Raw genomic sequence first — 13,347 nt, 5'->3', positions numbered from 1 at the left:
TAATGATTTCTTTGGAGTCATTCAGCGCAGCAGATAACATCTAAGGAGTGATGAGGTGGGTCCTCGTGAACCATTTTCCAAGACCACTGACTCACCAAGACCATTGGCTCCAGGGCATAAGTGACTGATGGAAGACACCTAAACACTTCTCTTTGTTGCTGGATGCCTGAGAAGACACGTGCATTGACCATATCCTCAATGAAAACCCCAGACCCCAAGCAAACATGAGACTCACACCTCTTTCCTTTCTGAGTCACCCACTCTGTCTGTATCTGCTTTATGTCCTCAATAAATGCTGTTCTCACTTCCTCTCGGCTTGTGCTTAATTTCTATCCTGTGAGAAGCCAAAGACCCTCTTGGCTGGTCCTGCAGGATTTCCTCTGGGTCCTCGGATGCAGCCAACCTGCATCACTAACAGTCTCCAAATGGAAACAACCCAAATGCGCATCAACTGATGAATGGAAAAACAAAATGTATCCATACACCACGCAATATTACTTGGCCATAAAAAGGAAAGAATATGAATGACCCTTGAAAACATTATGCTAAGTGAAAAAAAGCTAGTCATAAAAGGCCACATATTGTATGATCCCATTTATATGGTATGTCCAGTATAGGCAAGTCCATACAAACATAAAGTACGTTAGTAGTTGCTGGGAGCTAGGGATGGGTGGAAGTTAATGGGCGGGGGGGTGACTGCTAATGGTTTCTTTTTGGGATCATGAAAACATTCTGAAATTAGATAGTGTTGATGGTTGCACAATGCTTAATATGCTAAAGGCAACTGAATTGTATACTTTCAAAGGGTGAGTTTTATGATATATATGAATTGTATTTCAATAAAGCCATCTTTTTACCATTCTCATGGAGTTTCTAGACCAGTAAGAGATGGGAACCAAATAATAAGGCAATTACACGATTCCAAATGGTGATCAACACTACAAAGGAGGGGTGCCTGGGTGGCTCAGTTGGTTAAGCATCTGATTCTTCTTTTTTTTTAATGTTTATTTATTTTTGAGACAGAGAGAGACAAAGCATGAATGGGGAATGGGCAGAGAGAGAGGGAGACACAGAATCGGAAGCAGGCTCCAGGCTCTGAGCCATCAGCCCAGAGCCCGACGCGGGGCTCGAACTCACAGACTGCGAGATCGTGACCTGAGCTGAAGTTGGACGCTTAACCAACTGAGCCACCCAGGCACCCCTTAAGCATCTGATTCTTGATGTCAGCTCAGGTCTTGATCTCAGGGTCATGAGTTCAAGCCCCGCGTTGGGCTCGGTACTGAGTATGGAGCCTCCTTAAAAAACAAAAACAAAGACAAAACACTACAAAGGAAAACCCTGAGCAGTGAACGCCCCCATCTTCTCAAAGGGAGAAAGGCCTTCCCTGTGAAAGTGAAGCCTGCGTTGAGATTTCACGCTGGGATCTCTCCTCTTCTGGCTTGTTCCCCCACAGAGCTCTGAGCCCAGGACATCTCTCGTGCTAACCCCAGGGCTCTGCTCATGGAAGGTGCTCCAAGGTGAACAAAGTACTCTCTCTCCCTCATGTTTACACATAAACTGGAGTTGACAAAGTCCTGAAACCCCAGGCTTTACTTAACCTGCAAGGGATCTGAGACCACAAGACTGTCAATGTACCTTTTTCTCAACCTTTTTTTTTTTTTTTAAAGTAATCTCTACACCCAACATGGGGCTCGAATTCATGACCTCGAGATGAAGAGTCGCAAGCTCCACCAACTGAGCCAGGGGGGCACCCCGGTTTTTTTCATTTAAATCACAGAGACAATCTTTTATTGTCAGTTTAACTTTAAAGAAAAGATTTGACTTGTGTATTATTCATCTTCCTTGTCTGATGAATTTATGGGCCACTGTGGGATTTCAAACTCCTTGAGGGCAGGGTCTGGGTCTGCTCTGGCTCATCCCTGTTTTCTCAGCACCCTGGGGTGTCCGAACATCATCAGGTACCTAATACTAGCTGTGGAAGGAATAAAGGCAGGGAGGGGGAGAGCTGGGGAGGAAAGAGGAATGAACTGCAGTGGTGAGTGGAGAATGCCCTCAGCCCATCAGTAGGGAGCAGCAGTGGAGGCTTCAAGGAGGAGAGGTCCATCCAGCCAGGATTTGGAAGGAAGTGACTGTTGAAGATACAGGAAGGGAGGAAGCTCAGCAGGAAAAACTGCATTGGCAAAGCTACACAGGTGTCCCATCCAGGGAATCGGGGCACTTGAACAGCCAAACAGGTAGGGTGTGCCCAGACAAGCAGGTGAGGACGGCGGGCAGTCCCATCTTGTGCACCCTGCTAAGACATCTAGCCTGCTCCGCGGGCAACAGAGAGCCCCTGAAGGGCTTAGCGCAGGGCATAAACCCTGGTAGCGTGGCTACACATGAAGATCTCTCAGCCAGGCTCCTCCAGGGCTATGTCCAGACACCTGGTAGCAGCAGCCAATGCGGGGCTGCAGCTGCAAAAGCAGCCTCCTCCTCCACCCTCCGGCAGCCCCCACAAGCCTGCAGGCTACTTGGGTATTTCCTCTAAACAGCCGGCTCTGAGGCTCTTGACAAGACACAACCACAGTCATAGATCCTTGGTGTTCCGTAGGCAGCAGCTGCCGGAAATGAGACAAGTGACCTTTGGCCCAGACTGCACTGCCCCCATCAAGGCAGTTCAGAGTCCCAAAACACAACAGGTCAGATATGCAGAGTCCTGACTTCCCTGACTGCTCAATTCGGCCAAGCTTAACTCCTTCTGGACTTTCTCCTGTGTCAACTGGGAGAAGAGAGCTCCCTCTGTATACTTTCCTGAGAAAAGGGTCCGCTGGCGTGAGCAGATTCCCAAAGGAAGTCATCCATGCATAAAACAGAAAGTTATGAAGGGGGCACCTGGGTGGCTCATTGGATGGGTTGAGCTTCCGACTTTGGCTCAGGTCATGATCTCGCGGCTCGTGAGTTCGAGCCCTGCATTGGGCTCTGTGCTGACAGCTCAGAGCCTGGAGCCTGCTCAGATTCTGTGTCCCCTTCTCTCTCTCTGCCCCTCCCCCACTCACGCTCTGTCACTGTCTCTCAGAAATGAATAAATGTTAAAAAAAGATTAAAAAAAAAAAAGAAAAAGTTATGTTCCTTTGGAACAGGCAACAGTATGGGTCAAGAAGGATTTGGCAAATAGGGCTTCCCAGAAGAGGCTGAGTGTCAAAAGTGGGCAGGATTCTGAAAGTAGAACAGCCATCTGCGATGCTCTTCACCCCCATTTCTGCTCATTCCTCAGATATTGGTTTAAATGTCCCTTCCTAAGTTTTCTCTGACTCCTTATCATTCCAAATCAAGCCCCCTTGTTCTCTTAGCATGCTATTCTTCACGGCCAGGTATGTACTTATTTACATGTGTCTTCCTGCTAAACTCTAGCTCCGGAGGGTGGAGGTCAAGTCCACTTTGCCTATACCATTTGCCCAGTGCCCAGAGGGAGGTGCTCAAAAACTATCTGCAGGAGTAAAAAGGAATGGATAGTCATGAAAAGGCAAGGAGGAGGGGTGCCTGGGTGGCTCAACTGGTTAACTTAAGTGTCTGACTCCAGCTCAGGTCATGATCTCATCGGTTCCTGAGTTTGAGCCCCACATTGGACTCCGTGGCGCCTGCCTGGGAATCTCGCTCTCTCCTTCTCTCTGCCCTCCCCTATTAATGCTCTCTCTCTCTCAAAATAAACAAAAGTTAAAAAAAATTTTTTTTAAAAGGCAAGAAAGAAACTTAAATGCACATTACTCAGAGAAAGAATCCAATCTGAAAAGGCTAAATACTATATGATTCCAACTGTATGACATTCTGGAAAAGGCAAAACTATGGAGAGGGTTAAAAGATCAGTGGTTGCCAGGGGATGGGTGGAGGAGGGAGAGAACAGGCCAAACAGAGGATTTTCTAGGGCAATGAAACTACTCCGTATATTATAATGATGGATACACATCATTATACATTTGTCCAAACCCACAGAATGTACAACACCAAGGCTGAACTCTAATGTAAACCAAAGACTTTAAGTGACAGGGGCACCTGGGTGGCTCAGTCAGTTAAGTGCCTCTTGATTTCAGCTCAGGTCATGATCTCATAGTTTGTGGGTTCAAGCCTGGCATCAGGCTCTTCACTGGCAGTGCGGAGCCTGCTTGAGATTCTCTCTGCCCCTCCCTCTCTCTCTCAAAAAGAAACATTAAAAACAAAAGACTTTAAGTGACACTTATGTGTCATGAGGTTCATCAACTGTAACAAATGTACTCCTCTGGTGGGGCATGTGGATATGGGGGAGGCTGTGCATGCATGCGGGGGCAGCTGGTACATGGAACATCTCCGTACCTTCTGTTCAATATTGCTGTGAACCTCACACTGTTTTAAAAACATAGCCTTTAAAAAACAAAAAGAATGAATACTGTAACGTACCACGGTGCATCAAATACACTCTTCTCCCCACATATTGGGGAGCAGTCTGGCACAGATAGTTAAGTCAGGCAGTTCTGGGGTGGAATCTCAGGTCCACCCCAGTTATTAACCTTGGGCATGTGAATTTGGAACCCCAGTGCCCTCATTTGGGCCCTCATCAGCCTAGCTGATTCCTTCTGTAACCCAATTAAGGGGGAAAAGGCCTTCATTACAAGGGCTTTGCTCTAAGGATCCACATTCCTCCCCAGGCACTTTTGAAAAATGGGGCACATTTGAAAAATGGGGGTCACACTGCCCTAACTGTAAAATAGTTGGCACTTGACAGCAATCAGTAAGCATTAGTGGCCTTTCCCTCAAGCTGGGCAATCAAACTTCAGATAAACTGAGCTTATCTGCCTCTGTCAAAGGCTCTCTGGACTCTCAGAGGAACTGTTGGATGGAATGCTTTGGTGGGTGGAGGGAAGCTTTCTACCTGATGGTTTATAGCTGGGCCTGGGGGCCTCTGCAGAGAAGGAAGCCTACCCATCCCCTTGTCCTCCACAGAACCCTGAAGTCAAATGGAATGAGGAGTCAGCCTCAGCTTCTGGCGCTGAGAAGGGTGATTCCTTGGCAAATGAACAACAATGTGGGACGCCAGCATGCCTACCCTGTTTAGTTTGAGAGCCCAGCTGATTCCTTCTGTAACCCAATTAAGGGGGAAAAGGCCTTCATTACAAGGATTTTGCTCTAAGGATCCGCATTCCTCCCCAGGCACTTTTGACCTAAGTCAGCTTAAAGGCCACAGCAGCCCGGGTGCATGAAGCCACCCCTCCTGGTGAGGGGCCTGGATTCCAGAAACAAAAGAGCAGCCTGAGAGGGGCGGCCTGTAAAGCCCTCCCGGATTAGGCAGGCACTTGGCAGGCACTCAGCAGCCAGTGTGGGCGGAAAGGGGCAGGAAGGGCAGGAACGGGGCCAGGCAGAGTGACCTTCCTCTCGGCAGGGCAGGGGCAACATCTCTGTGGCCAGCAGAAAGGTTGGGAGGAGGGCACAGAAAAGGAGGGGTAGCAGGACAGGCAGAGGCTTCCAGAAACTCTCCCTCACAAGCTGCTGGCCCTTTATCACCTGAGCCAGACAAGAGAGCACGAGTTCCTCAGCCATAACCAGAGATGAGCAGGCTGGGGCACAGGGACAAGCGGCCGTGACGGAGCTCAGGTGCAGGGAGTGCAATCCACCTTACCAAAAAACACTTCTGTTATCAAAGTTTATTTTGGTTTTTATTATTTATTATTATTATTATCTTTAATGTTTGTTTATTTTTGAGAGAGAGAGACAGAGCACGAGCAGGGGAGGGGCAAGAGTGAGAGACTAAGACACAGAACCCGAAGAAGGCTCCAAGCTCCAGGCTCCAGGCTTCAGGCTCCGAGCTGTCAGCACAGAGCCTGACGCAGGGCTGGAACCCACTGACCGCGAGATCTTGACCTGAGCCGCGAGATCTTGACCTGTGCCGAAGTCAGACGCCCAACTTCCTGAGCCACCCAGGCGCCCCTATTTTGGTTTTTAAAAGTAATAACAATGGAAGGGCGCGTGGGTGGCTCAGTTGGTTAAGTGTCAGACTCTTGGTTTTGGCTCAGGTCATGATCTCACAGTTCAAGAGTTCAAGCCCCACGTCGGGCTCTGTGCTGACAGTGCAGAGCCTGCTCTTGGGATTCTCTCTCTTCCTCCTTCTCTGACCCTCCCCCACTCACACTCTTGCGCTCTCTCAAAATAAATAAGCTTTAAAAAAACAGTAACAATGGACAAGAAGAAACTATTAGATATACAACAAAATGTTAACAGCAGTATCTTGGAGGGCTGAGATCTTGTGTGATTTTTATTTTCATGCTTTCAACACTGTGGATTTTTTAAAAAAGAAACATTCAAAGTTAAAAAAAAAAAACAAACTCACAGAGAACAGATTGGTGGTTGCCAGTGGCAAGGAGGTGGGAGGTGGGCGAAATGGGTGAATGGAGTGAAAAGGTACAAACTTATAACTGTAAAGTAAATAAGTCCTGGGGATATAATGTACAGCATGGTGAAGACAGTAATATCGTATTCTGCATTTGAAAGTTGCTAAGAGATAAATCCTAAAAGTTCTCATCATGAGAAAAAAATGTAACTACGTGAAGTGACAAATGCTAACTATACTTATTGTGGCAATCATTTCCCAAAATGTACAAATATTGAATCCTTATGTTGTACACCTGAAACTAATATAATGTTATGCCCATAAAAAAAAGAGTGCTTCAGGGATGAAAAGTATAGCATGGGAATACAGTCAATATACTGTAATAGCATTGTATGGTGACAGATGATAATAATACTTATCATGGTGAGCACAGCTTAATGTATAAAATTGTCAAATTACCATGCTGTACATCTGAAACTAATAACATCGTATGTCAACTACACTTTAATAAAAATAAATTGAAAAGTAATATTCAAAAAAAGACTGAAAATTTAAAAACATTCAATGTATAGACATTTTATTACTTCAATACTGTGTTTCCAGTCTGAAAAGAAACAGAGGGAGGGACTAGATACCCACTGTATTAAGGCCCAGCTCAAAATGTATCCCCAAGGATTCCCTGGTAACTTCACGTCACGTCTTTGAGAAAGTCAGCCCTTTAATAATAACATGCCCCATGTCAGCACTGTGCTAAATATCCCACTTGGTCCTCACAAGATGCAAGGCCCCACCCAGGTCCAACCCAGAAGTAGTGACCTTTTTTTCTTTTTCCGTTTTACTAATTATAAATGATATATTCACTGACAACTTTTCTAAAGTAGAAAAAAATAACAAGTATCACTTACGATCTCTCATGAAAAGTCCTAGTAAGTTTTACATGGATTCCTTTTTTTAATGTTTATTTATTTATTTTTGAGAGAGAGTGCGCACACACACAAGCGGGGGAGGGGATAAAGAGAGAGGAAGACAAAGAATCCCAAGCAGGCTCTGCCCTATTAGCTCAAAGCCTGATACGGGGCTTGAACTCACAAACTGTGAGATCATGACCTGAGCTGAAATCAAGAGTCAGACACTTAACTGACTAAGCCATGTCTTTACACGGATTCTTCAGATATTTTCCTCTGTGCAAACTTCTACAAAACGGAGTCATAATCTACAAGTATGCCCAACTCCCCCTTCAAGACAGCATCAGAAACCATATTTTCAATGGCTGCCTAGCATTTTGTCATCATAAGGTTGTGTCGTGATTCCACCAGATCCCCATTCTGGCATTTGGGCCATTTCTCATCCTTGTGGTCTCTGTTCTGGTCACTCACCAGACAGGCCTTCCCTGACTGCCCTTCCATAGCAGCCTGTGTGTTCCTACACTGAGCAGTGACTGTCCAATAAAGGGTTTATTCCTTCCACCCCGCAGAATGTGATCTCTGTGAGGGAGGGAGTCATTTTTCTCTCCAGGTCTGGGCTGTACCCCTGATACCTGGCACACAGTTAAGGGCTAAAAAATATCTGCTGAATGAATGAACGAATGAATGTTTGAATAAATGAATGGAGTGTTCATGATGCACCTCAGCCAACACCAGCTGCGGGAAAACGTCTCCCTGCCTGTGGCCATCCCTGTCCTGCCCCAGTCTCCCTTAGCCAGCCCTGCATCCTTCCCTGGGGTAAGCAATGCGGGGGACACTGCCCCCTGAATGGGAAATTCCACCCATGATGCGGGACAGTTCTGTGACCAGAGGTACCATTCTAGAGGAAAGGAAGGTGGTACATGTCCAGAAAGGCTTGCGTCCTTTAGGAACCACTCTCCTTGCTGACCAAGAGCTCTGTCTGGGGATTCCAAGGCAGAAAGAGGATTATTGAGAGGGACAGCTTTCCGAAAAAGGCTGAAGACAAGTGACTCACAACATCTACAAAGCCCAAACTGGAATACACAGAGTGGCGGCAGGGCTGTGTGGACAGGCTTCTGAAGATTCCATGCATGTGTCTGCTCCTCCAGTGCTCTCCCCTTTCTCACAGAGGCACTGACCTTGGCAGAGGTAGCAAACGCTCTACACCTGGGCTGGTCTCAGATGTGCCTGGGAGAACAGGTGAGGCCAGGCTGAAGTGCAGTTCAACAGGCCCCAAGCCCACAGCCAGGACTGCTGGGCAGGGACCCTGGCTTGTCACTGCTGAAGGACAGATGGGGGAGAAAGTTCAGCTTGTGCTCTTCACACACAGGCTATGCCGGCATTTTGAGGCTAACCTCAGAGGAGTTTGAAGGTCATGTGCACTGTAAAAGTTCAGCTGGTCACCCTTGTTTTCTCATATGAAGGGAGGAAGGGAGGTCTACATTTTGTAGACTTGGTGTCTTGTACTGTGTTGTTTTCTAACTGCCTTATGGTTTTTACTTCTCATCATTCACCTATTCTTCCTTCAGATCTCAGCTTAAAAGTCACTTCTGAAAACAGTGCTTCCTGGTCATATGCCTTTCAGATATTGCCCAAGCACCTAGAACTTTTCCCCACCTATCTATCTATCCATCCATCCATCCATCCATCCATCCATCCATTCACTTTGAGTGTCTTTCTTCACTCCTCAACGATAAACATCATGAGAAAAGGGATGGGTTTGTCTTGTTCAGCTCTGTGACTCCAATACTTGACACAGAAGAAATACTCAATAATTAACAAAACGTCCGAATTTGGAGAATGGCACATACTTGAAATGAAAAGGGAAGTAAAAATGGTTTGCTCGGGATCTTAGAGGTTGAATAAAACTATCATAATGTGCAAATCAAAATACTCCCCAAGACCAGGAGGTGTAAGAACCTGGGGATGCTGAATTCTAGGGAAAAGAGAAAACTCTGTCCTTGCCTTGGGGTGCCTCAGTCTACCCAATAGCAGCAGGGGTTGAACACAGAGGAAAAAGGTGGTGTTTTATAAGGGACTGGGAACTTCAAGAATTCTAAATTACATACTCTACTCTCAGTCATTTCAAAGGCAATGTTTCCCAGTGTGTGTTCCATGACACCCTAGGCCCAATTTTATACTTCCTGAAGAACAGGGATCTGTGGGCCATACTATATACTGCATACTACTTTGTTCCTTCCTAAAAAGGAATCAGATATTAGCTCACTGGAATCCCTGAAACATTTGTTCAGGAAAAAAAAAGCACATAGTTTTAGGAAACTCTAGGTTAAATCTGTTTATCCACAGATGACCATCACCACCATCCCTTTTTAGGGGGGGATGGGGGCAGAGGAACAACATCCCAGAGAGCTTGTTCCGGGAGATGGTGATTTAGGGTGCTGGCAGCTGGGCACTGGTGTGCTGGGGACATTAAATTCCAATGCATCTGCAAGGTGAGACTCCAGAGAAAATCCCTGGCTCAACTCCCAACAAGTTGATGATGCTAAGCCGAAAGGTTTACTGAAAAGCTCTCTGAGATGAAAAGCCAGTTTTCACCTGTTGAATTGCCCTGGTAAGAATTTCCACACAGCCATGGTGTTCAGAGCCTAGGAGAGGCACAAGACGACAGAGATGCCAGCTCACCCTGGCAGCCAAGAGCCGGGTGCCCTGCCTTGTGGGGTCTACGGACGGGCTCCAAATTAAATCCCCTCAACTTCCCTGTCTCATATATATATATATTACATATGTGTATATATGTGTACAATACACATACATTTATATATATGTGTGTGTGTGTATATATATATATATACACACACACACACACACACACACACACACATTTTAATATATTACATATGTATTTACAATTTTGGCAATTCCCAGTCCTCTGTAAACACAGACTTGGTTCCTCCCTGGAAACCACCTACTGCTATGTAGACTGAGGCACCTGTCTACTGTCACTGCCACACCAAGGCAAAGACAGAATTCAGCATCCCCAGGTTCTTATACCTCCTCTCTGGTCTGATCTTCATGAGTATCTGGAATCACTCATTATGATGAACAGCTTTATACAACCTTCCATTTTATATACATGCATATATATATATATATATATATATATATATGGTTTTAAAACTCTGTGTATTTCCTTTGCCAGATACCATGTTCCATGCATTCTGTCCTCTCACCTCCAACAAGCCCACATGGTGGGGATTATCGGCATCCCAGTATTCAGGACAAGGACAGCTCAGAGAAGCTACATAACTTGCTGAAGGTCCCCCAGTTTGTAAGTGATGGATCTGAATCTGGGCTTTTTGATTCCATGCTCATAACACTGCTTTGCAGACTCTATGGGATAGTTTAGGTTTGTGTTTTCCTTCCAAAATAATGTTATATTTAACAGGTTATAAAATATTTTATTACTGTAGGAATTTTAGAAAACAATATATGAATACAAAGAAAATTAAATTCACCAGCAATGCCACCACCAAGAGCAAGTGTGAGCATGTGCACGTGTTGGTAGACGCGCCCCCAGTCTAGCTTCTCTGCACACACATGCCCCCACTTCTCCCTCACACTGTACTATGGCCCTACTGACAGCTGTAACTCAACCTGGGCTCTCCATCGCAGCACTCAGCCTGTTGAGCTGGGCACAGTCAGTGGCACCACCAGGACTGGCTGATGCCCAGAAAAATGAGGCACAGAAGTGCAATGGCCAAAGCCGCCCTGTGGGTTAGTGGCAAATCCTGGACCTGGACATCAGAGGGACTGGCTGGGCCTGGGGTATGGTGCTGCTTTGAGTGTGACAACCACTTTGTAAGTGGCCCAAGGTGTAGAGCAGGGGCAAGTTGCTTTCCCACACCAGCCGTTGAAGGAAAACCACACTGGTCTCCTTTGTGCTTCCCGCCATGCTCATCCTCAGTGCTGCCAACTGCTGCCTCCCTAGGGAGGCTGGGCCTCCAGGCACTGGGCCAGCTGGTTGGGAAACAGCTTGAGGGATGGTGTCTGCCTGAGAACAAAGAGTAGCAAGACATGAAGAAACATCATGTGTAACCAAGGTGACCAACAGGAAGCGGAGACTTGCAAATTGAAAGGGAAAAAGAAAGGGGAGGTGGGTAAGTTGGCTCTTCAGAGGCCTCAGAAGTACACACCTCTGACCCCAGAGGCCCTGAACAGTTCAAGGATCACCCTCCTTCCCCTCTCTGCCCCAATTGCTTCATAAAGCCCAAGAAGGTATTTTCGGTAAAGAACCAACATCGCTGCGAGAACACTATTTCGACACCCTCAAGAGGGTGGTTTGCAGCACATAAAGCCAACAATGCCAGTGACATCCCCTCCTGCTGACCTCCGGCCTGTCTTCCAGCAGAGAGAAAGGTCATCTCCAGCCACCACATCTCTCACTGACCCCCTGAACTCAGAAAAGGGCCAGCTCCGGACATGCCTCTTTGTTCCCAGGAGCCACAGCCAATGGCATCCAGAGCATACTCTGTGACAGGTCTGGCTGTAGCTGCTGGCATCCAACTGCAGCCAAAGGCATGTGTGTCTGCCTCTCTATGGTCCTGCCCCAGAGACCTCTCAACACCCCCAAAGACAACACTCATGGTCTTTTTATAAACTGTCCCCCATATTCTTCATTTCGGCAACTTCCTGATTTGACCACATCCCTCACACCTTATCTTCTCAATTGGGGGTGCCCCTCATTCTCCCACATGCTCTGTTATGTAGGGACAGGGGTCATGATGCACCCCCTTCCATGGTGGTTCTCTGTAACAGGTCCAACCCCTGGATCTCTCCCCCTTCCCTCCTGGGTCACCATTCCTAAGCTGTGGCTCCAGCAGCTCTTCACTCGACTCTTCCCGTTCCCAATTTCCAGATTCCTTCTGAGGGATTTTCCTGGGAATCTTGACCCTACCATGCAGCCTGAAACAGGTCAGTAAGGTAACCACTACCACAACCACTACCTCCATTCCCCTGCTGATATACAGTTCAGGGTTTCTACAGCTATGGTCATTTGATCCCAGACATTGGAATCTTCTGAGAATTCCCTGAAAAATGGAGGCTTCCCCCTGTCCTGAGTTGAATAATGTCTCCCCCAAACCCCTACCTACCCAGAACCTTAGAATGTGATTTTGGAAACAGGGCCTTCATAGATGAGACCAACTTACAATAAAGTTGTAATGGATTAGGGTGGGCCCTAAACCAATGACTGGTATCCTTATAAGAACAGAAAAGAGAGACATCTAGACACACAGGGGAAAGACTAGGCAAAAGCAGATACAGGAGGAAGACGAGGTCAAGATGGAGACAGAGAATGCATGAATGCAGCAATAAGCCAAGGAGCACTCCAAAAGTGTGAGAGAGTAAAGTTCTACTGTTTTAAGCCACCCAGTCTGAGGCAGCCCTAGCTGTCTACTGCATTCCCCATTTCCTGACTTACTGTATCTGACTTCCTGGAGACACAGCTGGGCATCCATCTGTGCTTTACGTGCACATCATCCGAGCCTGATGCTTCATTATATGCTCCATAAAGGTAGAGAATTTTGTTTTGTTCACCACTTATATTCCCAGCAGCTGGCAGTGCTTAGCATGTGGTCAGCTGCTAAAAATAGGTGTTGAATGCAAGAATGAACATGCACTGATGTTCAGGAACTACTAGTGCCGTGGTCAGTGGTCAGGACAATTAACTCGTCTTTTTTTTTTTTTTTTTTTTTTGAGAGAGAGAGAGAGAGAGCAAAGCAGGGGACAGGGACAGAGGGAGAGAGAAACAGAATCTTAAGCAGGCTCCATGCTCAGCACCAAACCCAACGTGGAACTCAAACTTGAACCGTGAGATCATAACCTGAGCCAAAATCAAGAGCCACCCAGGGGTCCCTCCTTCCTTGTCTTTTCTTTCTTAAGCAACATTAATAATCAATTAGATGATATGAATCAAGGATTTAACACTATCTGGCTTATTGTAGGCACCCAATAAACATCAACTTGGTGGGCAGTGGGAGTCTTTAAAGAGGACACAGAAACTAGCATATGCTAGGAGTTTTCTAAGAATGATGTTCACCGTGACAAAGG

The 13,347-nt window shown here is 46.5% G+C and overlaps 1 protein-coding gene across 4 annotated transcripts in view; it reads right to left on the bottom strand.

The window, feature by feature from the left end:
* The window catches only part of CCNJL (cyclin J like), an 84,384-nt gene that overhangs the window by 30,176 nt on the left and 40,861 nt on the right, over positions 1–13,347 (bottom strand). Inside the window, exon 1 of one of the 4 annotated variants that reach the window (XM_053226886.1) lies at positions 12,719–12,980. The exons of the other annotated variants lie outside the window; for them this stretch is intronic. Within the exon in view, the coding sequence (XP_053082861.1) occupies positions 12,719–12,751 (33 nt within the window). The 5' untranslated portion in view covers positions 12,752–12,980. Of the gene's footprint in view, positions 1–12,718; positions 12,981–13,347 lie in introns of those variants that run through there. 4 annotated transcript variants of the gene reach the window in all.

The sequence above is a fragment of the Acinonyx jubatus genome, chromosome A1 (genome assembly GCF_027475565.1).
Source record: "Acinonyx jubatus isolate Ajub_Pintada_27869175 chromosome A1, VMU_Ajub_asm_v1.0, whole genome shotgun sequence".
Lineage (NCBI taxonomy): Eukaryota > Metazoa > Chordata > Mammalia > Carnivora > Felidae > Acinonyx > Acinonyx jubatus.
Note: the sequence above shows the minus strand (reverse complement) of the source record. Positions and strands in the feature narration are given on the sequence as shown.